Source organism: Camelina sativa, chromosome 17 (assembly GCF_000633955.1).
Source record: "Camelina sativa cultivar DH55 chromosome 17, Cs, whole genome shotgun sequence".
In the NCBI taxonomy this organism is placed as follows: Eukaryota; Viridiplantae; Streptophyta; class Magnoliopsida; order Brassicales; family Brassicaceae; genus Camelina; species Camelina sativa.
Genome location: NC_025701.1, coordinates 647,067 through 673,711, shown reverse-complemented (window position 1 = coordinate 673,711; position 26,645 = coordinate 647,067). Strand labels below are relative to the sequence as shown.

General features: G+C 36.8%; 5 protein-coding genes, 1 long non-coding RNA gene and 1 pseudogene across 11 annotated transcripts; 4 read left to right on the top strand and 3 right to left on the bottom strand.

Moving 5' to 3' along the window:
• LOC104754359 (type III polyketide synthase A) lies at positions 87-1,853 on the top strand. Of its 3 annotated transcripts, none has more exons than XM_019238780.1 (3): positions 95-182; positions 475-669; positions 766-1,853. In XM_019238780.1, the coding sequence occupies exons 2-3, from the start codon at positions 477-479 to the stop codon at positions 1,749-1,751; spliced, it is 1,179 nt and encodes a 392-aa protein (XP_019094325.1). In that variant the 5' UTR covers positions 95-182; positions 475-476; the 3' UTR covers positions 1,752-1,853. The 3 variants fall into 3 exon arrangements, with proteins under 3 accessions (XP_010474834.1, XP_019094325.1, XP_010474836.1); XM_010476534.2 differs by having other exon boundaries at positions 96-182; positions 491-669; XM_010476532.2 differs by having other exon boundaries at positions 87-669.
• On the top strand, positions 1,823-2,991 carry LOC104754358 (annotated as a pseudogene).
• Positions 3,363-5,656, top strand: LOC104754357. Of its 2 annotated transcripts, XM_019239797.1 has the most exons (3): positions 3,789-4,035; positions 4,130-5,028; positions 5,101-5,656. In XM_019239797.1, the coding sequence occupies exons 2-3, from the start codon at positions 4,273-4,275 to the stop codon at positions 5,419-5,421; spliced, it is 1,077 nt and encodes a 358-aa protein (XP_019095342.1). In that variant the 5' UTR covers positions 3,789-4,035; positions 4,130-4,272; the 3' UTR covers positions 5,422-5,656. The 2 variants fall into 2 exon arrangements, with proteins under 2 accessions (XP_010474833.1, XP_019095342.1); XM_010476531.2 differs by having other exon boundaries at positions 3,363-5,028.
• Positions 7,918-13,521, bottom strand: LOC109124783 (protein transport Sec1a). 3 transcript variants are annotated; one of them, XM_010476528.2, is made up of 21 exons: positions 13,190-13,521; positions 13,018-13,073; positions 12,790-12,871; positions 12,539-12,617; positions 12,380-12,430; positions 12,144-12,240; positions 11,980-12,012; positions 11,727-11,855; positions 11,483-11,653; positions 11,303-11,386; positions 11,129-11,227; positions 10,971-11,041; positions 9,899-9,995; positions 9,695-9,820; positions 9,496-9,591; positions 9,298-9,414; positions 9,121-9,198; positions 8,794-9,014; positions 8,619-8,709; positions 8,414-8,503; positions 7,918-8,320 (listed from the first exon to the last, which is right to left on the bottom strand). In XM_010476528.2, exons 1-21 carry the CDS (start codon positions 13,266-13,268, stop codon positions 8,249-8,251), a joined length of 2,019 nt encoding a protein of 672 aa, XP_010474830.1. In that variant the 5' UTR covers positions 13,269-13,521; the 3' UTR covers positions 7,918-8,248. The 3 variants fall into 3 exon arrangements, with proteins under 3 accessions (XP_010474830.1, XP_010474832.1, XP_010474831.1); XM_010476530.2 differs by lacking the exon at positions 10,971-11,041 and adding an exon at positions 10,158-10,228; XM_010476529.2 differs by lacking the exon at positions 12,790-12,871 and having other exon boundaries at positions 13,190-13,206.
• LOC104754355 lies at positions 13,709-15,363 on the top strand. Its single transcript, XM_010476527.2, has 2 exons — positions 13,709-14,664; positions 14,993-15,363. Exon 1 carries the CDS (start codon positions 13,830-13,832, stop codon positions 14,634-14,636), a length of 807 nt encoding a protein of 268 aa, XP_010474829.1. The 5' UTR covers positions 13,709-13,829; the 3' UTR covers positions 14,637-14,664; positions 14,993-15,363.
• On the bottom strand, positions 20,148-21,492 carry LOC104759046 (signal peptide peptidase-like 4). Its single transcript, XM_019238813.1, has 6 exons — positions 21,481-21,492; positions 21,394-21,428; positions 21,023-21,185; positions 20,809-20,862; positions 20,490-20,582; positions 20,148-20,355 (listed from the first exon to the last, which is right to left on the bottom strand). Exons 1-6 carry the CDS (start codon positions 21,490-21,492, stop codon positions 20,311-20,313), a joined length of 402 nt encoding a protein of 133 aa, XP_019094358.1. The 3' UTR covers positions 20,148-20,310.
• Positions 21,649-22,556, bottom strand: LOC109125196. The gene is made up of 3 exons (XR_002036244.1): positions 22,455-22,556; positions 21,788-21,947; positions 21,649-21,703 (listed from the first exon to the last, which is right to left on the bottom strand). It is a non-coding gene; the product is annotated as an uncharacterized LOC109125196 (long non-coding RNA).

Here is a 26,645-nt window from a genome sequence, read left to right as displayed (position 1 = left end):
CTGGTTTCTGTTAAAGAGGTTACCTTTCTCTTTATATCCGTTTTCAATTTTTGTGTCTAAAATTATCCATTGGCATATGTAAAATTCTTGCCCTTCAGCAAATTAACAAGTTTGTATTCATCTTCTCTGTTACAGGTCTCTACGAACGTTGCAACTCTCTGTTCCTAACTTTCACCTTCATGGTACCTATTACCTACGCAGATTAGGTTTTTATTGTTTATCCCTGGAAAATAGGTGTCATGGTGTTTTTTGCATTTCTAACCAACAAAAGGTCAAAGAATCACCAAACCAAACCCTAATAAAATAACCAGGTCTCTCTTTCCATGATCCTCACTCTTCAGCACCAAACTCTCCCCAAGAAAACCATCTACTCTTCCTTTATAATCCCTTGCTTTTGCTGATATTCTGCATTCACCATCTTTCTTCTCGATAACTACTTGAGTTTTTTTTTCTTTTCTTTCTCCGCTTACATAGAGATGTCAAATTCTAGGATGAATGGTGTTGAGAAGCTATCCACAAGGCGTGTCGCTAATCCAGGGAAGGCAACAGTACTTGCTCTGGGCAAAGCCTTCCCAAGCCAAGTCGTTCCTCAGGAGAATCTAGTAGAAGGATTTCTACGAGACACCAAATGTGATGACGCCTATATCAAAGAGAAGCTGGAACACTTGTGTAAGCCCTCAGTCTCTTTATATATATTTTTTTTCACTCAGCTATACTCTCTTTTGAAATGCCGAAAGGTTGCTAATGTTTTGTGCTGTTGTTTAGGCAAAACCACTACCGTGAAGACGCGCTACACTGTATTGTCCCGAGAAATACTGGATAAATACCCTGAGCTAACAACAGAGGGTTCACCAACAATCAAGCAAAGACTTGAAATTGCAAACGAGGCGGTTGTGGAAATGGCATTGGAAGCCAGTTTAGGTTGCATCAAGGAATGGGGAAGGCCAGTGGAAGACATCACTCACATTGTCTACGTCTCCTCGAGCGAGATCCGATTACCTGGTGGGGACCTATACCTCTCAGCGAAGCTAGGCCTGAGGAATGACGTGAACAGAGTGATGCTCTATTTTCTGGGATGCTACGGAGGTGTGACTGGCCTCCGCGTGGCCAAAGACATTGCTGAGAACAACCCGGGAAGCCGTGTTCTTCTCACAACCTCTGAAACCACCATTCTCGGGTTTCGCCCACCAAACAAAGCTCGTCCGTACGATCTAGTTGGAGCTGCTCTGTTTGGAGATGGTGCAGCTGCTGTGATCATCGGAGCTAACCCGAAAGAGTGTGAAGCTCCTTTCATGGAGCTGCACTATGCTGTTCAGCAGTTCTTGCCAGGGACACAGAACGTGATCGACGGGAGGTTGTCAGAGGAAGGCATAAATTTCAAGCTAGGACGAGACCTCCCGCAGAAGATAGAGGAGAACATAGAGGAGTTCTGCAAGAAGCTGATGGGAAAGGCTGGTGATGAGTCGATGGAGTTCAATGACATGTTCTGGGCTGTTCATCCAGGGGGACCTGCGATTCTGAACCGTCTGGAGACAAAACTAAAGCTGGAGAGAGAGAAGCTGGAGAGCAGCAGAAGGGCGTTGGTGAACTACGGGAACGTGAGCAGCAACACGATACTGTATGTGATGGAGTATATGAGAGATGAGCTGAAGAAGAAAGGCGAGGCCGCACAAGAGTGGGGACTTGGCTTAGCATTCGGACCTGGAATCACCTTCGAAGGCCTTCTCATCCGCAGCCTCACCTCTCCCTGAGTAATTGTGGCGAAACAAAATACATATAGATATGGAATTTTACATTTGGTTACATATATAAACTTATTGTAAGCATGAAATGAGTATTGTTAAATTAAACCACATCTATTACAAGATGCATGTGACTAGGAATGTTGGAAAAAGTCAGAAAAGTTGCAAACACGTGTCATAAAAGAAAGGACTAAGCTACTTGGAACCACAGAAACAAGAAGACACCAAACCCGTTACTTTCACTAAAAACAAGGGCTCATTCTCCTTTTTAATTCACGCACAGACACTTTGGCAGAGAGGGACATCGACGAACCATGAACTCATCGTGCATTGATTTCGTCATGTTCAGTCGAGGACAACACGATGAGGACAACATGTCGACACGTCGTCCATGGAAGAGGCCGGATAGTCATCAGCATCATAAGCATCTTAACTTGTCACCAAACGAAGATGAAGAGCTTGCCAACTGTCTTGTGTTGTTGTCCAACTCAGGGGAAGCGCACGGAGGAGATCATCATCATCATCATCATAAACATGGACATGGTAAGGGGAAAACCGTCAAAAAGCAAAAAACCGCTCAGGTGTTCCAATGCAAAGCTTGCAAGAAGGTGTTTACGTCGCATCAGGCATTGGGTGGACACAGGGCAAGCCACAAGAAAGTGAAGGGCTGCTTTGCCTCTCAAGATAAAGAAGAGGAAGAGGAAGAGGAATACAAAGAAGACGATGACGAGGAGGAAGAGGAGGAAGATGAGATGGAGGATGAAGACAAATCGACGGCTCATATCCCAAGAAAGAGATCCAGCAACAGTCACGAATGCACCATATGCCATCGCGTCTTCTCATCGGGACAGGCCTTAGGAGGGCACAAGAGATGCCATTGGCTGACACCTTCCAATTATCTTCGTATGACGACGTCGTCACTCCACGATTCGGTAGGCAGAACTCAGGCCTTAGATCAACCATCTCTCGATCTCAACTTAGCTTGCCAAGAGTACTCCGTCGATCCAACGGCCATGAGCGTAGGGATGATCCAGAGAGATGGTGGTGGTGGTGGTGGCAATAATCACAACGCTACTTCATCTTCATGGTTAAAACTCGCAAGTGGTGACTGGTCTTGACGACTGACTAAAATTAATTAATTAATTAAGTTGCTAATTACATATATATATATATATTATTTAACTTTCAAAATTCGTTTATAATGATGATCTTTACATACAATTAATTAAGTCAGTGCATGAATTTTATATATAGACTTGTATGGATTTTATATGAATTACACTCTTTACGCCTTTTGCAGTGCTATACTACTACGTACTGTTTTTACGAGCCATAAGTTGTGCTCTAAACCCAATATATAGTTTGAAAGAGTGATGTATAATATGTACTTGTTTAGCTATCAAGAACAAATAAAATTTGGAAGTAATAAATCACACTGAATTAAGATAAATAAATGAATATCATGCACGGATGAAATAACTCTTGTGATACTAACTTATATAGTAGTATATTTTTAGATCAAAATGCTCTTATTACAACACCGAAAACGCATAAACAATAGTCAACCGAATTGATGAACTTTTTAACAACACACTACTACTAGCCCCTAAGAGAGAGCCGTCAAGCCGGTTCATAACTTAACCGGGCCGGTACAATGATCCTCCTCTGGTTTTGATGGTTCCCTCTTCTCTTGCTTTTGCATCGTCCCAGAAAAAAGGTCCGAGAGAAGAATCGGATGATGATGATGATGATGAGTAGGTGGAGGAGGAGCTTGGCCTCTTCGACCTCTCTTATCTCAATCCCGCGGCCTCACATAACAACAAGAGCCATGTCCTTCTCTTGCTCTTCTTCTTCGTCTTCTTCTTCGCTTCAATTGGTTATCGAGTACCACAAGCAGACGAAGCATTCATTGAACGGTTACGCGAGAGGTCCTCGAGGTCTGGACTGGGCCAATCAGCCCAATCCCTTTCGCCGTTACCTCTCTGCTCCTCTTCTTCCTCTCCTACACCCTAACGACGACGACGACTCTATCCTCTGCTCCTCCTATTGTTCTCTGTTCGAGTCGCTTCCTCCTCCCAAGCCAGTCTCTCTCTCAACCATCTCTGACCTTTTCTACCATTCCCTCGCTCTCTCCGCCTGGAAGACCATCGGCTTCTCCACCTGGCCTCTCCGCGTCAACCCCAGCAGCGGCAACCTCCACCCAACCGAGGCTTACCTCATCGCTCCGCCCATCGATTCGCTCTCCCAATCCGCTTTCGTAGCCCACTATGCTCCAAAAGAGCACTCTTTGGAGGTTAGAGCTCAGAGCATTCCCTCTTCGTTTTTCCCTTCTTTCTTCCCAGCCAATTCCTTTCTCATAGGCCTTTCTTCCATCTTCTGGCGCGAAGCTTGGAAGTACGGCGAACGAGCCTTTAGGTACTGCAACCACGACGTCGGCCACGCCATCGCCTCTCTCTCCATCGCTGCAGCTGAGCTCGGCTGGCACGTGAAGCTTCTCGACGGCTTCGGATCCGATGATCTCAAGAGGCTTATGGGAATCCCTCACTTTCCCTCTTTTGAAGGCAAAGGCAAAGGCAAAGGTAAGCTCCCTGAGGTTGAATCCGAACATCCTGACTGCTTGCTCCTCGTTTTCCCAAACGGAACTAGCAGAGATGTCATCATCGACTTAGACTACCTCGGGATTAGCTCTGCCATTAGAGATTTCCCAACTAGTCTAGATTGGATTGGGAAGCCCAATGAGCTGAGTAAAGAGCATTTTTACTGGGACATCATCTATAAGACTGCCAAGGCTGTAGAAAAGCCTCCATCCATCATCTCCACCTCTTGTATTGATGCTTCTTCCTTCACAAGCAGCAGCGCTCTCTTCAGCCAGGGTTCATATCACGAGGTAACGGCCAGGCAAGTTGTTAGGAAGAGAAGAAGTGCTGTTGATATGGACGCTGTTACTTTTATAGACAAGTCTGCGTTTTACCAGATACTGATGCACTGCCTCCCTTCCGGCTCCGGCCATCCCCAAAGGCAAGGGGATCAACTTGTACTGCCGTTTCGTGCTCTTCCTTGGGATTCTGCTGAGGTTCATCTTGCCTTGTTTGTCCACAGAGTTTCCGGTTTGCCAAAGGGTTTGTATTTCCTAGTCAGAAACGAGGATCATCTCAGCCATCTCAAGACTGCTACGAGGCCTGATTTTGAGTGGGAGAAACCTGATGGATGCCCCGATGATCTTCCTCTCTACAAGCTCACCGAGGGTGATTGCCAGAAGCTGGCCAAAGGACTATCATGTCATCAGGTACGCGGATGATTTCAGTAATCCTTTCCTTACTTGCGTTATGATAAGTCGTATCATGGTTGGTGGATGCAGGACATTGCAGGGGATGGATGCTTCAGCTTAGGCATGATAGCTCGGTTTGAACCGGCGCTGCGGGAGAAGGGCTCATGGATGTATCCTCGACTCTTCTGGGAGACGGGTGTTGTTGGCCAAGTTTTGTACCTGGAAGCACATGCAATGGGGATCTCAGCTACCGGGATTGGGTGCTATTTCGATGATCCGGTTCATGAGATCCTCGGGATTAATGACTCTAGCTTTCAGAGTCTGTACCATTTCACTGTCGGAGGTCCCGTTGTAGACAAGCGGATCATGACTCTTCCTGCTTATCCTGGTCCTACCACTACCGATGCCTAGATCATCATCATATACTCTCTACTCCGGGTGCGGTGAATCAGCCTTCATTTTTGTAATCTCGTGCCACGTTTTAGATCCATAATAACGAGTTAATCTGTAATAATTTGGTCTATCAAATAGAGACTATATATATATATAACTTAAAGTCTATCTATCTAAATGATTTTTGGTCATTTAGATACTATTACCAATCCAAGTTTAATAGGATGATACCGTAGTTGGATAGTTTTCCTCAGATGAAATTCATGCTGTAATTAAAGCCTAGAAGATTTTTTGGATTTTGTTTTCATAAAAGTATTCGTAACAATAGAAATACTAGTGTTTTTCCTTTATTTTATTCTTGATAAGAAAAAAAATCTAACAATGCTTAGATGAGCTTGAGTTAACGTAAAAATCTAGAAAATATAAAATTAAAGAAATCTAGAAAATTAAAGATTATATTTTTTTGTAGATAAGTTTTTGTCAAGAAATCCAATATATATATAATACATATGGTCATAGAAATGGAGAAAAAGAAAAAGACAGATTTAAAAAAAAAAGAAAAAAAAAAAAGGAAAGCTTAATTTTGGGGTGAGGTTTTGCCATGGAAATGCAAACGGAAAAGAGAAAAGCTTCACCGAATCTTCCCGTTGATTTAGAGATAGAAATACTGTCAAGATTGCCTGCAAAATCTGTGGTGAGGTTTCGTAGCGTGTCGAAACTGTGGTCATCCATCACCACCACTCCTCATTTCATCAATTCTTTCAATGTCCACTCGTCTGCTCGGCCGTCTCTTCTGCGTGTCATAGAAGATGGGATGGAGCGGATCTTCTTCTCACTCTCCTATCACCAGGACCCCCAAAACCGTTACACTCCGGTGGAAAAATATCATATGCTGACCTCCTCCGAACTTGTAGGTGCTTCCGGTGGAGATCGTCCCTTCCCCTTGCCCATCACCTATAGAATTTTAAACTCCATCAACGGCTTGATGCTCTCTACTGATAATAGATATACCATCACCGTTTGGAACCCGTCCTTGAGACAACATGTCGTATTACCGGACCCTAAATTCCATTTCGACTCCCCACTACTATGCTATCTCGGACACGATCCCATCGACCAAAAGTATAAAGTGTTGGCTATGTCTTGTAATAAATATTCTCGGGGCGGAAACATTAGAGTTCTTACGTTGGGAGCTCAAGAATCGTGGAGAGTTATCAAAGTTCCCTCTGGCCTTTCCCAAGACCAAGACGACATACCCTTGAAACACTCCATCAAGTCGGGTATTATATATAATGAGAGTCATGTCCAAGGTGGACTATGCATCAACGGAGTTGTTTATTTTCATGAGACCCTTAGTAATTTTATTATGAGTTTTAGTGTCAGATCAGAAACATTTGATACAATCAGAAAAACCGATGGTGCATGTGGTATTCTTGACATATGTGCGACATATGCTCTGATAAACTACCAAGGGAAGTTAGCTTGGATTAGATAAATAATTTATCAACTTGAAACAGAAAAAAAAAATCAACTTGGTTTGCAGATTGTATATCAATTAGAAGAACACCATTCATGCTTGAAGAGGAAGGTAAGCTTTAGAGATATGCTTATTATCTTTTTCTCAATTAGAATAAAAGAGAGATAAAATGTATAGAGAGGTAAACTGTATATATACATACAACACATACGGAGCCGGCGCTGAGAATAAATGAGTTGCAAGCCAAAAATAAAATTTAGGCCAACAAATTAATGGAAAAACAAAAAAATGCAATAATAGGTCATAGTGAAACACGAACTCAGTATCTCAGCAACAACACCTACACCTTTAACCAAACTAAAAAGGAAATTTTTGAAAAATTCAGGGCCGAAATATTACTTATCCCACAAATGGCCGCAAGCACAGCCAATGTTTGATTTGCTTGGCCTAAAGGCCGCCTCTGAACACATATATATCTTTCTTTCCTTTTTTGTCAAACACAACAAATATATATCTATAATTTTTAAAGTATGAAACACTTATAAAAAATGGTATGAAAATTAACAGTTAGAAAGCTTGGATACTGAGGCTTAAACATTTGTGGATGAATGAAAGCTTAAACTGATGACCTTAACAGTTTTTAAATAGGCATTAGATTACTTAGGGCTTTCAAAGATTTCAGTGATATTTAATTCTTTTGCTAAACAAATAAAAGATAGGCTTATGGATATTTTTTAGTTTGTTCATATAGTTTTGTTTTGGAAATAATTATTAATTCTGTTTGTTTTATAAGAATACTCCATGGATAAAATATTTGTTTAGATTGCAATCTTCAATTTAATTGTTAGGTTTTCTTTATGAAGGATGAAAGAAAAATAAAATAAAAAGATTATTTTTTACTATTATATGAAAAGTGGCCCTAAGCCCCTAATGAAGGGAGCATATATAGCAGAGATTACTAGAAGCTATATAGCAACTCAAGGATAGCTATATAAATCGATACTGAAAAATAAACTAACAGCAGAACTGAATCAATAAATAGCCAAAAAAGGTTTTAAACAAATTACTAGAAGCTAGCTTCTTCAATCTTTTCCATTAAGTCGACATAACAGGGGATCCAAATGAAGAATAAAAAATAAAGAAAATAAGCAAAAGGTGAGGCTTTGGGGTTCAAAGAGATGCAATAACAAAAAAAAAAAAGTCTTCTCCTTAACGTATCTACTCACCTGATCCCAAGTCTTGTCTCTGGACAAGTGTATATATGCTGGTTTGCTTATCCACTCTTCTTTCAATTGCAACAATATTAGTTTCTTCTTCTTCTTTTTTAACTTCAACTAAAAACATTTTGAGACGCAAGCCGTGTCAAATTCACCAGTATTGTGGTTTGAAGGGCTGAGCAGGAGCCCCTGCTATGTCTTTTTCCGACAGCAATTTCAGCTTCTGCGACCACATTTTAAACAGTTGGAAGAATCTCTTAGATATGATTTTTGCCTTTAGCCAATCATCAACTGTTAAAAGGTATATATATGTTACCGTGATGTACTGTGGGGGATCGTCGAAACTAGTAGAGCCTAGTACCACTTCTCTCCTCAAACTGCTTGTCAACTTGTGGCAAACTCGGAGCTGTCAAAAAAGTTTAGTCTCATCACTTGTTTTTTGCAATGTTGTTGACACAAGATTTGATAAAAGAAGCATATATAGCATTCACTACACAAGTCTGATTTGTTTGAATGTATACCTCGGATCGAGTTGCCCCACCAATAATGAATACAAAGATGCGTTGCCCCAGCTTCTTGAAGTCCGTAGAAGCACTTTTCAACACTGAATCACTGAGTGAGAAGAAACATACCCCCCTACTCTTAGAACAACCAAAAGTGGACAAAATTACAAAAAAATGTAAAAAGAGAGCGTGCCTGGAGTATCCATCGTCAGAAGTCTGATTACGCGCCCATGTTGCAGTTCTTCTTGATCTCATAGAATGAGGGGTGGCTTTTCGCTCTGGAACCGCTGTAGGAGCAGAACTCTTCCTTACTGATCCTGTTTTTGGTTCACTCTCCTCCCTATGACTTGATTGGTTCATACATAGATATTCGCTTTTAGATAGATCGCCTTTCACGAGTTTCTCAAGCAGCTCCTGCAACAGCAACAATCAACATAATTAGCAAAGGCTTAGCTGATCAGCCACTTCATGATTACATATAGTTGATAAGCCGGGGGGTGTTCTGTATTCATCTATCTACCTCGATCATGGGATAAAACCGGAACAGTTGCCATGTTTCTTCTTCACCGGATCGATCTTTCCTGTTTGCTTGTTTTGTCTATACCAAGTATGTAAAAGAGTATTCATAAAACCGTCTTCTTCTTCTCGTTAACTAGTTAGTGTGGATTTTTTCATATAACTAAACCGAATCTTATACCTTTCCAGCGTCAAACTTGAGGGAGAAACTACCGGATTTAGCCTTGTTTTCCGGAGATCCAGCTATCAATTGCATGTTGCTTATAACCTTCATATCTACAGGTGACAATCTAGCAAGCTGATAATATCATTATATTTATTAGCAATCTGTTCCATGCGTCACAAAATCTCTAGCTATCACACGAATTAAAAGCTATACCTGCATTAGCTTTACACCCTTGTCACCTTCAAACTTCTCGGGGTACACTGTTGCATAAATCATCAATAGCCGTAATTTGTTTTCCGGGTTTGTGTCCTGTATTGTAAATATATGTGTAAGTCAGTCCATAGGCTAAATCAATGCATGCGGCTATATATGTAGTTTCTTGTCTATGCATATATGCTTCAAGCTTATTCACCTGATTTGTCCTCAGAAAGTTGATAACGTCCTTGGCAGCTGCGTCTCCGAAAACAAGATCTTGTTCCAGCTGCCCTAGATCCCGAAGTCCTGTGTCTCTGATTATTCTATTAATCTTTCCAGCTAGCTGAAGTTTTATTATTATAAAATATAACTGTCAGGATCGGAACCACACAATATTCAAATTTGAAATGGTGAGACAAACCTCTACATGAGTGGAGAGTTTGTCAACTTGTTCTCCATATTGCGGCAAAGCCTGAACTATTTTCTGCAGATCTCGTGTAGACAACTCGCTACCGTCCCTGGGTCACATTAGGCCAAGATGTTCATAATTAAACTATACATATCAAGCAAGTCTGTGTGGAATAACTTACAAGGAACTAACAAATTTCAAGATATATCAAACTTAACTTTCCATGGTATAAAAGTATAGTAATACGGAAAGATAAATTCGTAACACTGACTTTGATCTCATTTGTGCGGCTTTGTTCTTTGAAGCAAAGTTGGTCATTTTCTCATGCAAACGCTCGCTAGCCTAAAACCAAAAGACATGATGGTATATTAACCAACATGGGTGAGCTATTCAGTGAAATATATTCAAAGTTTACAGTTGTGTTATACATCTGCTATATGTGTGTGCCGAAGCTCGACCCACACTGGATCATGATCTTCAAGCACTATCTCCTTTTTCTCTGGAGGCCCACCAGTTTTACTGGGAACCTAGTAAGTAGCATATGGTAGAAAAGTTAGAAGGAGGGAAATAGAGAGGAAAGTGAATATAGATAGAATAATTACCTCAATGACATGTTTATTCCCATCCATGTCAAGCAAATCATGGCACATAGCATCATAGGTCCATTCGTGTATGATTGGAGCGATCTACAGTACAGTAACACGTCACTCTCGTTATAGAGATAAATTATCAACATGGACTCTAAATAAGGGGTATTTGTAGGAGAGATGAGCCTTAAAAACCTGATCCACTGATCTATCGACAATGAGCAGCTCACATGTTTCGGTCTGGGGAAAGTTGGGAATGGCTTTAAATTTTGAGATACAGTCCCAAATAGCAGCAGCAAGCTTTGAAGGAACCAAGTCCCGCGAAGCCGTGGACTTAGCAGCTCGATACCGAACAAAGGGTAGTTCCTAAAAAAACACCAAGTATATATATATAAGCTAGAAAGTATCCTACAAGACGCGTATGTATGTATGTAAATACCTTTAATGAAGCAAATACGGTAGCAATTCTAGTAGCCATCNAAATTCGTAACACTGACTTTGATCTCATTTGTGCGGCTTTGTTCTTTGAAGTAAAGTTGGTCATTTTCTCATGCAAACGCTCGCTAGCCTAAAACCAAAAGACATGATGGGTATATTAACCAACATGGGTGAGCTATTCAGTGAAATATATTCAAAGTTTACAGTTGTGTTATACATCTGCTATATGTGTGTGCCGAAGCTCGACCCACACTGGATCATGATCTTCAAGCACTATCTCCTTTTTCTCTGGAGGCCCACCAGTTTTACTGGGAACCTAGTAAGTAGCATATGGTAGAAAAGTTAGAAGGAGGGAAATAGAGAGGAAAGTGAATATAGATAGAATAATTACCTCAATGACATGTTTATTCCCATCCATGTCAAGCAAATCATGGCACATAGCATCATAGGTCCATTCGTGTATGATTGGAGCGATCTACAGTACAGTAACACGTCACTCTCGTTATAGAGATAAATTATCAACATGGACTCTAAATAAGGGGTATTTGTAGGAGAGATGAGCCTTAAAAACCTGATCCACTGATCTATCGACAATGAGCAGCTCACATGTTTCGGTCTGGGGAAAGTTGGGAATGGCTTTAAATTTTGAGATACAGTCCCAAATAGCAGCAGCAAGCTTTGAAGGAACCAAGTCCCGCGAAGCCGTGGACTTAGCAGCTCGATACCGAACAAAGGGTAGTTCCTAAAAAAACACCAAGTATATATATATAAGCTAGAAAGTATCCTACAAGACGCGTATGTATGTATGTAAATACCTTTAATGAAGCAAATACGGTAGCAATTCTAGTAGCCATCACATTCAAACAGATATCAAAGTGGCGTGAATTCTCAGCATCTTCAGCATAGAGCGTTTCCAATGCTTGCTCATGATCAGTTAGAAATCCCTGGTCGTAACAAGTAAGATCATCATCATCAGCATCATCGAAATAACTAGCTAACTGAAGCTACTTTGCAGCTTCAGGAAATGGAACATAATTTGGTTATGCGTAAAGAATAGTACGTAGGTACCTGATTATCTATGGGGAAATACTCCATGTTCATCTGCAAATTGAAGTAGTAAAATATTAAGATGAGCGAGCACAGAAGAAAATGTTAGGGGTACGTATGTACATGGAGTAAATAAAAGGAAGAAGGAAGGGATGATATTATATAGGATAGGATCTGTTAATGACCTCTCTTAATGCACCAATGCGAGGTAACACGCTTGAATCACTTTTGATGTGATTGACCAAATCCTTGGGGATAGAGGAGCTGAAAAATATAAATGCCCTGAAGAAAACAGAGAGAGAGAGAGAGAGAGAGAGAGAGAGAGAGAGAGAGGGGAAAGAAATCACAATCACATTGATATACATATATTAATTGGTTGAAGAAAAGATGATGGAAAGAGGTTTGTTGTTGTAGTTGTTACTTCCTGTACAAGGGTTCCCTGCCAGACATGTCGGAAAGAAACATAACAATGCTGCAAGAGAGCGGGGGAAGATGATCAGTCAGAGAGATGTATAAATCAGAATGAGAGGGGAAAATAAAATAAAATAAAAGAAAATAAATGGATTGGTATATATGTTACTTCTCTTTGGAAGGTTGCATAAAGTAGATAGCGTCCATGCCAGGCATTGGTTCCCTTCTCTTAAAAAGTTCTTCAACCACTGATGGAGGATGACAAGTAGTTGTTAGTAAGTAATCAATAAAGGAGAGCAAGATAAGAGAGAGAGAAGACAAAAAAAAAAAAAAAAAAAAAAAAAAAAAAAAAAAANAAAAAAAAAAAAAAAAAAAAAAAAAAAAAAAAAAAAAAAAAAGAGGAGGGATTTGGTATATTACAGGAAATGCCTTGATCAGTGATATCTGCCATCTTGCAAGACTGAGACATTACTTTGACCGTAACTCTATCCATTATTAGTATCTGCACCACAGACAGAACCAAACCCCCCCCCCCCCCCTCTCCTTAATTAGGATTTCAAAATCATCATTTCACATATATATATATATATATATATGTGTGTGTGTGTATCATCAAAAAGACAACAAGGAAATAAGAGAGAGAGAGACCTTCCAAGCTTTAGAGTCCCCAGTTTTGGTAGATCCAAGCATCTCGTGTAGCAATCCTGAAACCACACACCCCATTTATAATAATGATTTTAGCCCTTTTTTAATATCGTCCCACCAAACAATTTTGAAGAAAATAAAAGGAAGAAGGAGTCGGAGAAGAAAGTGAACGTACGATCGCGGCTGATCTGACGAAAGAACTTGTAAGAATCTGCGCCATGAGAGGATGATGTCTCTGAATCGGAGAAGGACATAATGAATCAATCAAAACAGAGTAACGTAGTAGTAGTAGGAATAGGAATTTCTCTCAGCCAGCAGTAGAAGATGAATGAGACAGAGACACGCAGTGCGTGATTTCATTTTCTTCCATCATCATCATAGACATAGAGAGAGGAGCGGAGAGCAAATGGTTTTTTTGTATGGCTCAGCTTACAATTTGGGACAACCAACCGAAACCAAAGCACTCACTCTATTATTAGTCGCTTTCCCTAATTTCTCCATTCTTAAATTAGCAGCAGCTGCATCCAATTCATTCGTATTGGATTAGCAGCTTTCCTTCTTTAATGGGCTTTAAAAGGGCCTATATTTTGGGTGTTTATCATTTATTAGTGGGCTTAATGAGCCCATTAATCAGATTTCCCTTTTGTGTTCTTTTTTTTTTTTTTGAAATTAATCATCTGAATTGCATCATCAATTCATCATCATCGGATGAACGAAATCAGAAAATCGAACAGAAATTGGGGGGTTTAGGGTTCATCATCAACCTGAATTTGAATTTGTCGAGATAACAAACAAATCAAATCGAAGAAAAGAAAATGGGGAGTATTGTAAAGGCGTATTATTATTGTCAGCACAAGAGCAGCAGCAGTTTTCAGCTTCACCACCATTATTACAGCAGAGGAAGAACTACTACTACTTCCAACCTTCAGAACCCTGTTTCCCTCTTCGCCTTCACTTCTCCTTCCATTTCATCTTCTTCTTCTTCTGATCCCCCTTCTCCTTCTCCTTCTCCTTCGTCTTCATCTGCATCTCCTCGTCCTATTAAACACCAATTCGTTGGAGGCGGCCACTTCATCATTCCCTCGATCGCTGTGGCTGCTTCCGCCTGCTTCTTCCTCCGTCTGCACCTTAACCCTCCTATCATCACCTCCTCTCCCCTTGATGATTTCCAGCTCCAACTGGAGGAACCAGGTTCTATCAGAGAGCTCCCTCTCCTCCACCGCAATCATCATTATCTCCTCAAAGCTCTTCACTTTTACAAAGTCAAGCCAGGTACCGTCCTCAAACTCCTTGACGTTTACGACTCCGATAGCTACGACTCCTTGAAAGCCCGCATTCGTTTGTCCGCCGAGTGGTTGGAGACTGCCAGGAGAGAGCTCGATGAGGTTGCTGAGAGGGACCCTGCTCGGGTCATGGAGTACTCCCAGGTGGTTGATGAGCTGATGGAGATTCTCAGGGACATGGACCTTTACATCGACAAATGCCAAAAGGACAACGTCAAGGGTTACCTTCGTTCCTGCAACCGCTTGCTTGCCCGTGTTAGGAGGATGGAGGCTCAGATTCTCAATCTCCTCAAAGAGTTTCATGAGGAGGATGACCAAGGACCTGGAGGACAGACTTAACTTAGTCTTGTTGTTTAGGAACAGATAGGTGCACTTTTTGTTTCCTATATATATACTTTTACTTTTACTTTCATGTGGAATTGAGTTATGTTTTGGTTCTAATTAACTTCTATCTATGGTCGAGATTAGGATGGTAAAAACACTTGTTATGTTTTCCATGTGACAGCAATACGAGAGAGATTTCTTGGTTTTCCATAATTCTTAACATGATGATGATGATGATATGTGTTAAGTGGTGGACAAATTACTCAATTTTCCATACACGAATGTTTGTTTCATATCTAAGTGCACAATTGCTCTTACTCTTCCCTTATTTATTATTTTGTATTTGGTTTATATGATTTTTTTTTTTGCAGCTATTGGACAGGGTAAATTGCTTCTTGCAGCCACTTGTCTTTTCTTTTGGGAGGAGGTTTTAGCTTACAACTTTCATATGATGAGCTCTGACAAAACAGAGAATGCAGTTATAGGGAATAGTATTGCATACCTCTGGTATCACGAAAAAACAAAACTTGTACTTACTGAATGAGATAGTGTAATCTTGTAGTGAATCGTTATTTCTAAATGCATCGACTATAGAAAATGTGATGTTGGCTTTCTATGTATACAGTGGCAATCCCAATGCTTATATAAAGTCCTGCTTTTGTGGGATCCAGCTAGTAAGCTTTTTCTTGGTCACTAGATGTTTTTCTTGGTTGATTCAATCTACGACGTACGTCCACGCCACCCCGTCCTCTGCACCAAATCTTTCAACTTCCGTCTCAAGCGGTGGCCATGACTACATCTATAACCGCCCCCCCCCCCCCTTCTGCGTCCTTCATCGATCGACATGTCTTATCTCCATAATGTACATCATCGTCGATCGTTACATTTCTTTATAGTTTGACGAGCGGGTCTCTCGGCATAATCACTTTCCAATACTGTATTTTCATTACTTTAGTATATAAAATCCATTTCTAATCATACACACTTTATTGTAATGATTATATACAGATATATACTCATGGGTTCATATTTTCCATTTTAATTGGTTTAAAAATAATAATAATAACAATAACAATAAAATCCTCTCCTTGTTAGGGAATTTGGACTGGGGGGTTTCTATTTGTAGTTTTATGAGAGCAACTGTTTTTGGGATATGTTGGAAAAAAAAAAGTTTTATTTATAAAGATGGTGGACCTGCTGAGTGCTGATAGTACTGTCTTGGTTTGCAAAGGAAATGGCCAAAAGAGAGTTTTTTTTTACCAAGAATAATGTTACGTTGGACCAAATTAAACAAAAAAAGGGGCCACCGAATCATATTGCCCAAAATAAATTAAAAAGTACCTCAACAATAGGAAGTTTATTAATTTATATAAAATCATAATCCAATATGTAGTAGTAATTAAGCATGTGACTTTTATATTTTGAGCGAGGTCAAATTTTTGAATAACGTTTCTTACTTTTTCTACTCTAATATAACATGTGACATTGACTACTCGATCATACACATGCGAGTTTACGTTAAACATTATTTAAAAAGCTTTGTTCTTCGTTCAAAAAAAAAAAAGTAGTAGTGTTAGGAGATAACTAATAAAAGAATGATATTATAATTGCAGGGATTATTTTTGTCAATCAAGAAAAGAGACGCGTCTTCCATAAAATTATATTTCCAGTTAAGTATTTAATTAGAGGGTTTCCTTTATAGTATGAAGATTTAAATACATGCAGTAAAAGTATTGTAATATAATTCATGACATGATGATACGAGTATATTACTCTTGTACGGTAAAAAAATTGTCCACACGTAAAATAACAGTTAGATTATAATTATATATCATTATCTGAATTAAAGTTATACAATCAAAAACAACAAATATACTGAATGCATGATACAGAGAATAAAAGGGATGAATACACCACTGAATTTAAATTGTTATAGCAACGGAAAGATTCTAGTCGTGCTACTCAAATTTTATGCAAATAAATGTACAAACAGCTATATAATTAGTTTATCCAGGTTACAATGTGTGTCCTCCCTTGGTAGGTCGACCGTTGAGTACAATGTGTGTGTAATTGTGATCAAATTGAAAGAACAATTAACAATTCTAATGTTTTTTTTTTTGTTCACAACGAAATATATATCATATGGTTTACATAAGTATATTATATGCATATTACATATATATGTATATACTCCTTTCATACCTTATTTCGCTTAATATAATATTTATATATATACCTCTGTTTTCTTTTGTTTTTTGCTTTGCTCATTTCACTTTATATAATCTCTATTTAAAAAATTAACGGTAGTTGATTCGTGATAACAAAATGTCTAAATCCTTTATATACCAAATGTGAAAATAATAATTTTTCTTGATCCAAATGTTGATCACATTTGGTATATGTGTGTCAGTATGCTCTGCTTTCTTCATCGACGTCGATTGTAACAGCTCTGTCACAACGCACTTAGTCCCTAGCGTCTTTGCTATGGCTGATATACTAAGCATTGCGGTTGGGTTTGGTGCCTCCTTTTACTTGATATATTACATATGGAAGATGATGACTCCTTAACCCGACCACTGGTTTAATTAGGGTCTGGCATCTCTATGTTTTTATTTTTTTGGGGATTCATTTAAATGTAATTTGAGACATCTACAGATGTATAAGGAAAAATTTTCAATAAAAGAGGTCTCATTCAATACATACTAGCATAAATTAAAGAGGTCTCGAAAAGAAGCAACTTGTACGTATCTTCAAGGTTCTTCTCTTGGTGCACGAACACGCTCTCGAGGATATTGCAGGCAAATAAGCACGATAAGAAATAACCCGCAACTAATTCCCCCAACTAGAGCTAAAGTCTCCCCTATGTAATACATCAAATAGAAGGAGGCAAAAAACCCAACAATGATGCTTAGAATATCAGCTACAAGAACCCATACCATCGAAAAAGCAGCCGCTGATGCAGTGTACAAGAGGCCGTATGCAATTCCTAGTCCCAGAAATGGATACACGACATGCTTTTTATAGGCTTCAAGGAAACTCATCACCATTACCTCAACAAGTAATTTCCTTTATTTTTAACAAGATTAAATCCCACACATACGACAAATTCTCAATATTTATATTTGAAAATTAAGTTAAATCATCCATGTAATTATATAAAATTATATTAAATATGTTATCAAATTATTCATCGATTGAAAAATTTAAGAAAATTACATTAATTTTTTTATTTTGATTCTCATAATTTTCTTATATTATGTTAATTACTAATTTTAACACATCAAATTTGTATATTTTAATCACTTTTCTGTATAAATTTCTTTTTACTATATGTTATTATGTTTATAACAAATAATAATTGCAATTAAACTACATATATTTTTCTTATTAATTGCACATATTTTTCTTATTAATTGCACATATTTTTCTTATTAATTGCATATTTTCTATTAAAATTAATAATTTAATAGAAAATTCCTATTAGATTTAATCAGGTTACTTTTGGTTTTACATATTTTACAAAATATTAATTATAATCTTTTTATTTTTAGGATTTTTTAATTTTAACTATAAATTTTTTAATTAGGATCTGGCATCTCTATGTTTTTATTTTTTTGGGGATTCATTTAAATGTAATTTGAGACATCTACAGATGTATAAGGAAAAATCTTCAATAAAAGAGGTCTCATTCAATACATACTAGCATAAATTAAAGAGGTCTCGAAAAGAAGCAACTTGTACGTATCTTCAAGGTTCTTCTCTTGGTGCACGAACACGCTCTCGAGGATATTGCAGGCAAATAAGCACGATAAGAAATAACCCGCAACTAATTCCCCCAACTAGAGCTAAAGTCTCCCCTATGTAATACATCAAATAGAAGGAGGCAAAAAACCCAACAATGATGCTTAGAATATCAGCTACAAGAACCCATACCATCGAAAAAGCAGCCGCTGATGCATTGTACAAGAGGCCGTATGCAATTCCTAGTCCCAGAAATGGATACACGACATGCTTTTTATAGGCTTCAAGGAAACTCATCACCATTACCTCAACAAGTAATTTCCTTTATTTTTAACAAGATTAAATCCCACACATACGACAAATTCTCAATATTTATATTTGAAAATTAAGTTAAATCATCCATGTAATTATATAAAATATGTTATCAAATTATTCATCGATTGAAAAATTTAAGAAAATTACATTAATTTTTTTATTTTGATTCTCATAATTTTCTTATATTATGTTAATTACTAATTTTAACACATCAAATTTGTATATTTTAATCACTTTTCTGTATAAATTTCTTTTTACTATATGTTATTATGTTTATAACAAATAATAATTACAATTAAACTACATATATTTTTCTTATTAATTGCACATATTTTTCTTATTAATTGCACATATTTTTCTTATTAATTACATATTTTCTATTAAAATTAATAATTTAATAGAAAATTCCTATTAGATTTAATCAGGTTACTTTTAGTTTTACATATTTTACAAAATATTAATTATAATCTTTTTATTTTTAGGATTTTTTTAATTTTAACTATAAATTTAAAATATTCACATGTGTCAGAATATTTGACATATGTCGCGATTATATGAATTACTAACTTAAAAAACTGAGCTTTATATAATAAGATTATCTTCAATTAGTATTATTGTTATTAGATTTAGAGTATAAAACATGTGTGGAAATTTCCTTATATATTAGATTTATTAATATTGTCATGGGCTGCTCAAACCAAAAAATCCACTTTACATGCACATTTATCTTATCAATTTAAATACATAAGCCTAGATAGGAAAAAAATGTGGCCTACTAAATTTTTAATTTTTGGTGGCTTAGGGTAATTAGTCTTTCCTCTTGCCTGTAAGCACTGTAAGCACGGCACTGCAAATAGGTGCACTTTTTGAGTTATGTTTTGGTTCTAATTAACTTCTATCTATCTATCTATCTATGGTTAGGAGGGTAAACACTTGTTATGTTTCCATGTGACAGCAATACGAGAGATTTCTTGGTTTTCCATAATTCATAACATGATGATGATGATGATGATGTGTAAAGTTGTGGACAAATTACTCAATTTTCCATACACGATTTCACTGTAGGTTTCCTTGGAGTTGATGTCTGTTACTGCTCTTACTCTTTCATTATTTATGGATTTGTATTTGGTTGATATGATTATTTTTTTTGTGTTTGCAAAACTCTGCAATCATCATGACACATTGCATGAAGAGAACGAATCAAAATACAGATTTAGCAGCTCAACCATTTTCGTAAAGTTGCTAGCTAGCAAAGAGAGATGGTCAAACAAACTCCATAGCTTAGTTATTATACACTAAAACCAACTACACTATCAAAGACTTGGAGACAAAACATACGAAGGTGAGATCCAATTGCTAGAAAAAATTCATCGCATTTTAATTAATTGATGGTTACCACCACAAACATTGCCAACTTTGTTCTAATCAATCAATATCCCCAATCCATTTCACCAGCAACACATTTAATCCTGATACAAATTTTGTAACTTTAATCAGCACGATCAATAACCATCACAATTCTGATAGATTAAATAAACTTGTACTTTTTCTTTAAAAAAAAATCGGTAAAGAAATCAGTCCTGGTAATATAATATCACCAAATCCAATGATGCTGTAGCCGCCCCAGGGATCTTTAGTAGCATTGGGATTCCATCCTCTCCGCTTCTGCCACCACGGGCTACCAATAGGTGGGAAAATGGGAAAGAACGTTCTCGAAAATATCAGTGTTGAGCAGACAGAACATCTTGCTTAGTCTTGTATGAATGAAAATGGTTTTCTAAAGCAAAAATAGAAAATGCAGGAGGAACTTACCACAATCATCACGCTTTCACGGAACCACCATTTTGAAACAAAAACCCAGAAGATGTCATACATGAAGGCACAGCTGAGAAGAACAAACCCAACCTGTTAACATTAAAGTTTTGGTTGAAAGGATTGTGTCAGTGGCAGCAAGCAAATTTTCAGTCTTCAATTCAGTGGTTCAGATTGTTGTATTTTCATGATCTTAAAGCTTATTTATTAGGTGCCAACTTCGTAAGCACATAGTCAGAACATACACACTGGTACTAGATGGCTACAGGGTGTTGTCAACATGTAACATTTGGCGCCATCACAAGGAAATGGCTATTACCTTAAGGTTTGGTACGCGGACAATTTGAAGAACCGTGATTATCAGTGAGATTCCCTGTCAGCCAGAAAAAAAGCAAAAGTAAGCTGTTACCTTCTGTTATATGTTAAACTAGGTATGAGCATGGTAGTCTTGTATGGAAATTTAACAGTATGTGGCATAGACAAACATGGATTCAAACTGAAGTCAGTTAAGAGAGATGGAAAGTCGTGCTTACAAGTATATCTTGCCCTATCCAAGCAAAAGAGTATTGTCGTTTAACTGCCCAAATTACAGCAAATGTTATGCAAAAGGGACAAACAGCCAGCGTCAAGTATGAGACAGCACCCAGAAAAGGAACTTTGACATATGATTCTCCAAAGCGGCGGAAACATCTGAAACTATAATAAAGCCAACGTCAGTATCAGATATCTTTTATTCTTCTTTAACTTCTAAAGAGTGAAGAAGCATGCACATATGAAACTTTTTCTACAAACAATGCAGAGAGTTAAAGAACACATATTCAAGTGAATAGTCCTATCATATCATAGTCAACCAAACAAAAACAATTAATGGCGAAATGTAAATGAGAAGAAGAAATAAACATACCATGAAAGTAAAGCGACCAAACAGGTTTGCAGCACCTGATAGTACCAACGAAACTTTCAGTATCAGTAACAGGATGATTCAATCAACCTTGCCAAACATAACTAGAATTTTGTTTGTTTGGGAAATAAAAACTAGCACATGTGTAAAACTACAAGAGTAGGAATAATTTTTACAGAGAAAAGGCTTGAGTGAAGTTACCTGTACTGTTATTTATAATAAGGATGGCCGAGGCACCAGCTGCTTCAGCTATCTTAGTTTTGGTGGTAAAACTGCATTTACCACGGTGAACAAGAATGACCTCTCCTGTAAGCTACGAAAAGAAAATGAAACTGGAATTACACACACACAGGTACAAAATTGACAAGAGAAAAAGCAAAGTAAAAAAAGTTGAAACCTTATTTTTGGGAGTGCTGCAACAGTCAGGAGGGTCAGCAATAGCAAGTTTGATGAGGGTAGCATGTTTCTCCTTAGATTCCAAAGGTTGGGCCAAACCTAGCACCTACACCAACATACTCCATGTATTCCGTCCCATTCACTCGAGTTGGGACTTTCACCTGTCCATCAAATTGCGTTGGAGTTAAGTAGGAAGGCTCCATAGGCTAAAATGCAAAAAGGTAAAGAGTTCTAGATCTATATCCAAATTTCTTGACACACCAAAATAGCTCCTTAATTAACAAGAAGCTTGCAACATTTTAAAGACTTAAAAAAAAATGATTAAGGAAAGCTCTCATGGATATAGCTACTCTCGCTGTTCTGTTCTGAATGACATCAAATCTCAAATCCAAAAGGTTGGCTCTATAGAGTCTTTAAAACTCCCCCAAAAAATTAACTGTATGCAGCTGGCAGTAACGGATATAGGACACCGAGAATACATAAAGAATGAAAGCAATCGACAACACAGAGACTTAAAAAAATTCATTAACAATACAAAAAAAAACCTAAAGTAATTCCAAATTCGAGAAAGTCACCAGGAGATAGAAGACAGATATAGCTTCAAAGGGGACGAGCTAAAAAATAAAGACAGATCAAAGTGAAGTGAATGAATGATCTTTTTTTTTTACCAGTACGAAATTATTGTTGCAACCAGGTCTCTGCGGGAGGGAATCGTCGTGGTGAACTATGTCTCCAGCAGAAACCAAAAGGAGGAAGAAGCTGAAGATGAAGGTGAAGAGCAAGGAGAGAAGTAAAAGAAGAAGACAAAAAAAAAGATTTAGAGAGGAAAAAGAAAAGATAGATAGAGAAAGAGAAAAAATGGGGAAGGTACAAGGAACATTAGAGAGACATGAGAGAGACAGGGAAAAAAAAACCTCTCGTGGGAGAGAGATGAGAAAAGGTGAGTAAAGTTTGATGTATTTGTGTGTTTATAGATTTTTTTTTTTTTTTTATTGGGACCTTTATTATAATATTATATATTATTTTGTATTTAGCAATGGGTCGAACTCTTTGTCCCGTACGATTTTTATTTTCTTTTCTTTTTCTAGTATTTCACCAGCAACACATTTAATCCTGATACAAATTTTGTAACTTTAATCAGCACGCTCAATAACCATCACAATTCTGATAGATTAAAAAATAAAACTAGTACTTTTTCTTTAAAAATAAAATCGGTAAAGAAATCAAACCCACATATAATTCATATAGAATTCAGAAGAAACAAAAGCACTACAGAAGAAGGATGACGTGTGTGTGTGTGTGTGTGTGTGTGTGTGTGTTGAGACATGGAACATGGTAGAAAGTAAATGGAATTTGTATTTATTTGAGGGGCAAAAAAATGATATGACGACTATTAAAAATCCCAAAGTGCTAATGGAGAAAGCCAAATAAAAATATAAAAATATGCCGTGTTCACCAAGATTATGCTTTGGTACAAATTACTCTCATTTCTGATTTTTTCTTATAACATCGAATAGATTTTGGGCAAAATTACTAATTAAGGGTTTGATAGAATTTCAGTTTTTAAATTGTTTTAATTAACAATATTTAATAAGCAAGCTCAGTTTTTTTTTGCAAACCCAAAAAGAACCAAAGAAAAAAAAAAAACATGTTTACAATAGCGAGAAATTCAAAGGTAAAGTAGAAACTTATTATAGTTTTGAATGTATACGTATCTTTTTGGTAAATTATGATTTCTAATGTGCTTCACACAATTGTTTTTTCTTACATAAGTAAATAACACTCTTTAATGAATGTAGCGAGTATAAATCTTCTTTTTTGAGACCCCGAAAAAGAAAATGAAAAAAATATAGCGATAAATTTACCTTTACACACACCTCGTGAGACTTCTATCATGTGACGTAAATTACTAAATTATACGAACGAATCTTAACAAACTCAAATGAACATCTTATTATCTATAGTTTCAGTTAACTCGCATAGAAAAAATGTTAATTCAAGGTCTTAAACAGATTCGTTGTCAATATTATGACTAGTACGTACATATAACATGATGACCATCAGAAAGATACATGATATAAGATGAGAAAGCCAAAAACACAAGCAACGGGAAAAATGAAACAATGAATTTAATTAGTGTAACCATGTAGACCGTGAGAAACGTAATTGTCCGACCAAATGACGGAGATGTCAGGATTTAGTTACAATCGGCGTGATTCAATCAACGACACCGTCCTCTGCACCAAATCTCTCAACTTCCATCTCAAGCGGTGGCCATGACTACATCTATAACCGCCCCTTCTGCGTCCTTGGTCGATCTTATCTCCGTAATGTACATCATCGTCGATCGTTACATTTATTTATAGCTTGATGAGCGGGTCTCTCGATCGGCATAATCACTTTCCAATATTTTCATTACTTTAGTATATAGAATCCCCTTTTAATCATACACTTTATTGTAGTGATTATATATACGCAGATATACTCATGAGTTCATATTTTCCATTTTAATTGTTTTTTTAAAAAAATAACAATAAAATCCTCTATAGGCTGATTTTATTTCTCTCCTTGTTAGGGAATTTGGACTGGGGGTTTCTATTTGTAGTTTTATGAGAGCAACTGTTTTTGGGATATGTTGGAAAATAAAAGTTAAATTTATAAAGATGGTGGACCTGCTGAGTGCTGACTGCTGATACTGTCTTGGTTTGCAAAGGAAATGGCCAAAAGAGAGATTTTTTTTACCAAGAATAATGTTACGTTTTGGACCAAATAAAAAATAAAATAATAAAGGGGCCACCGAATGATATTGCCTAAAATAATTTTTTAAAAAAGTACCTCAACACAATAGGAAGTTTATTAATTTATATAAAATCATATATCCAATATGTAGTAATTAAGCATGTGACTTTTATATTTTGAGCGAGGTCAAATATTTGAATAACGTTTCTTATTACTATTCCTACACTAATATAACATGTGACATTTGACTACTCGATCATACATACATATACGCATGCGAGTTTACGTTAAACATTAATATGTTTGAAAAAGTAGTAGTGTTAGGAGATAACTAATAAAATAATGATATTATAATTGCAGGGATTATTTTTGTCAATCAAGAAAAGAAACGCGTTTTCTATATATTTATGTTTCCAATTAAGTATAGTACTTTTCCTTTAGATGAAGAGTTTAAATACATGCAGTAAAAGTATTGTAATCTTATACGAGTATATATTACTCTTGTACGGTAAAAACAATTGTGCACACGTAAACTAAAAGTTAAAACATAATTATATCATCTGAACTAAAGTTATACAATCAAAAACAACAAATATACTGTATGCATGGTATAAAGTTATCGAAGGGATGAATACACAAACACCACTGAATCGAAAGGAAATATTCTAGTCACTAAATATCCCCCAAAATATATCTTTCTTAATAACCATTTTTTTTTAATAAAAAAGGCAATTCAATTCTCCGACGACCACTCCGATAGTTTATTTTGGTGAATATGCATTCTCGGTTAATCGAAAAAATGAGTGGATAATATCTACATATATATGTATATATCGTTCTTGATTGATTGGCAAGTTTAATTTTTTAAAACTTTGGATCCCCAGACATTGGCAAATATGGACAAGAAAAGATATGTCAGTCAGGGTGGCGAGTAGACTTCCACACGGAAAAATGGGATTTGATCCAATGGTTGAAATAATTTTAAAGACCGACGATCCGTACGTATATCTTCTGTGTTAGAACAAAAAATGATGTCACTTTCTCTTTCTTCAGAATTTTAAATAAAGTATTTGAATTTTTTTCATCCAAATTAAAATTTTCTGGTAGTTGCCATTGGGTTTATAGGAGGAGCTAATCAAATGAGGCGCACTCACGTGTCTCTCTTCTGTGGCTTCATCTTCTTATTTTCTAATTAATACTACACTAGCTAGTAGTACTAGTAACAACAAGGGGTTAATTATAAAAATAAAATTTTCCTAATTCTGTCATGGATTCTTTCTAACTGTCGTAAGTTATTAGTATATACATATAATCAAGCTTCAAGCATACTATACTATGAAAATATGTTTGTGTACTCGTTGAAACTCTTAACAAGTACAATGTGTGTGCAACTTTGATCAAATTGAAAGAAAGAAACAAAAAACAAAAAAAGAGCTAGCTAACAAGTCTTGTTGCCACGTAATAAAATTAAATGATAAATTTTACACGCATACTTTAACATGATGCACCATAGTCCAGCAAACAGCCTTTTCATATGTAATGTAGTTTTTAGGGACGACAACAACAACAAGAACAAGAACAAAAAATGAAAACGAACCCTATACAGTTTTTTTTGATTTTTTTTGGGCAACAAACCATTTATCTTCTTAATTAAAGAGGTTTATTCATTTAACACATAAATGCTTGATTTTTTTTGTTTGTTTGTAGTTAAGCTAAATTTTAATAACACATCGATCGCTCATACGAGTATTTAGTAGTATTACTATTTACTTACTGTCGAGCGTTAATACATAGTACTATATTGTTTCAAGTTTAAAATAATAAAGTTCACATATTTGTTGTCTTTGTTACTTTTTGGGCAAAGTTGATCTGTAAACAATCGTCTTCTCTAAACGATAAGTCTAGGTCCTCTACTAGCCTCAACTCCAAAACGTCCGCAGCGCAAACCTGACATTTCTGATGATCAACAATAAATTAAAGATCCGAGATATATATGTTGTTGTTCTATTGTTTTATATAACACTTTTGTCTTCTTTTCTTTTTTTTACTCGAGATGAATAAAAGTAAAATAAAGGATATATAATCAATCAAACAAAACAAGATATTACTGGTGATTGAAA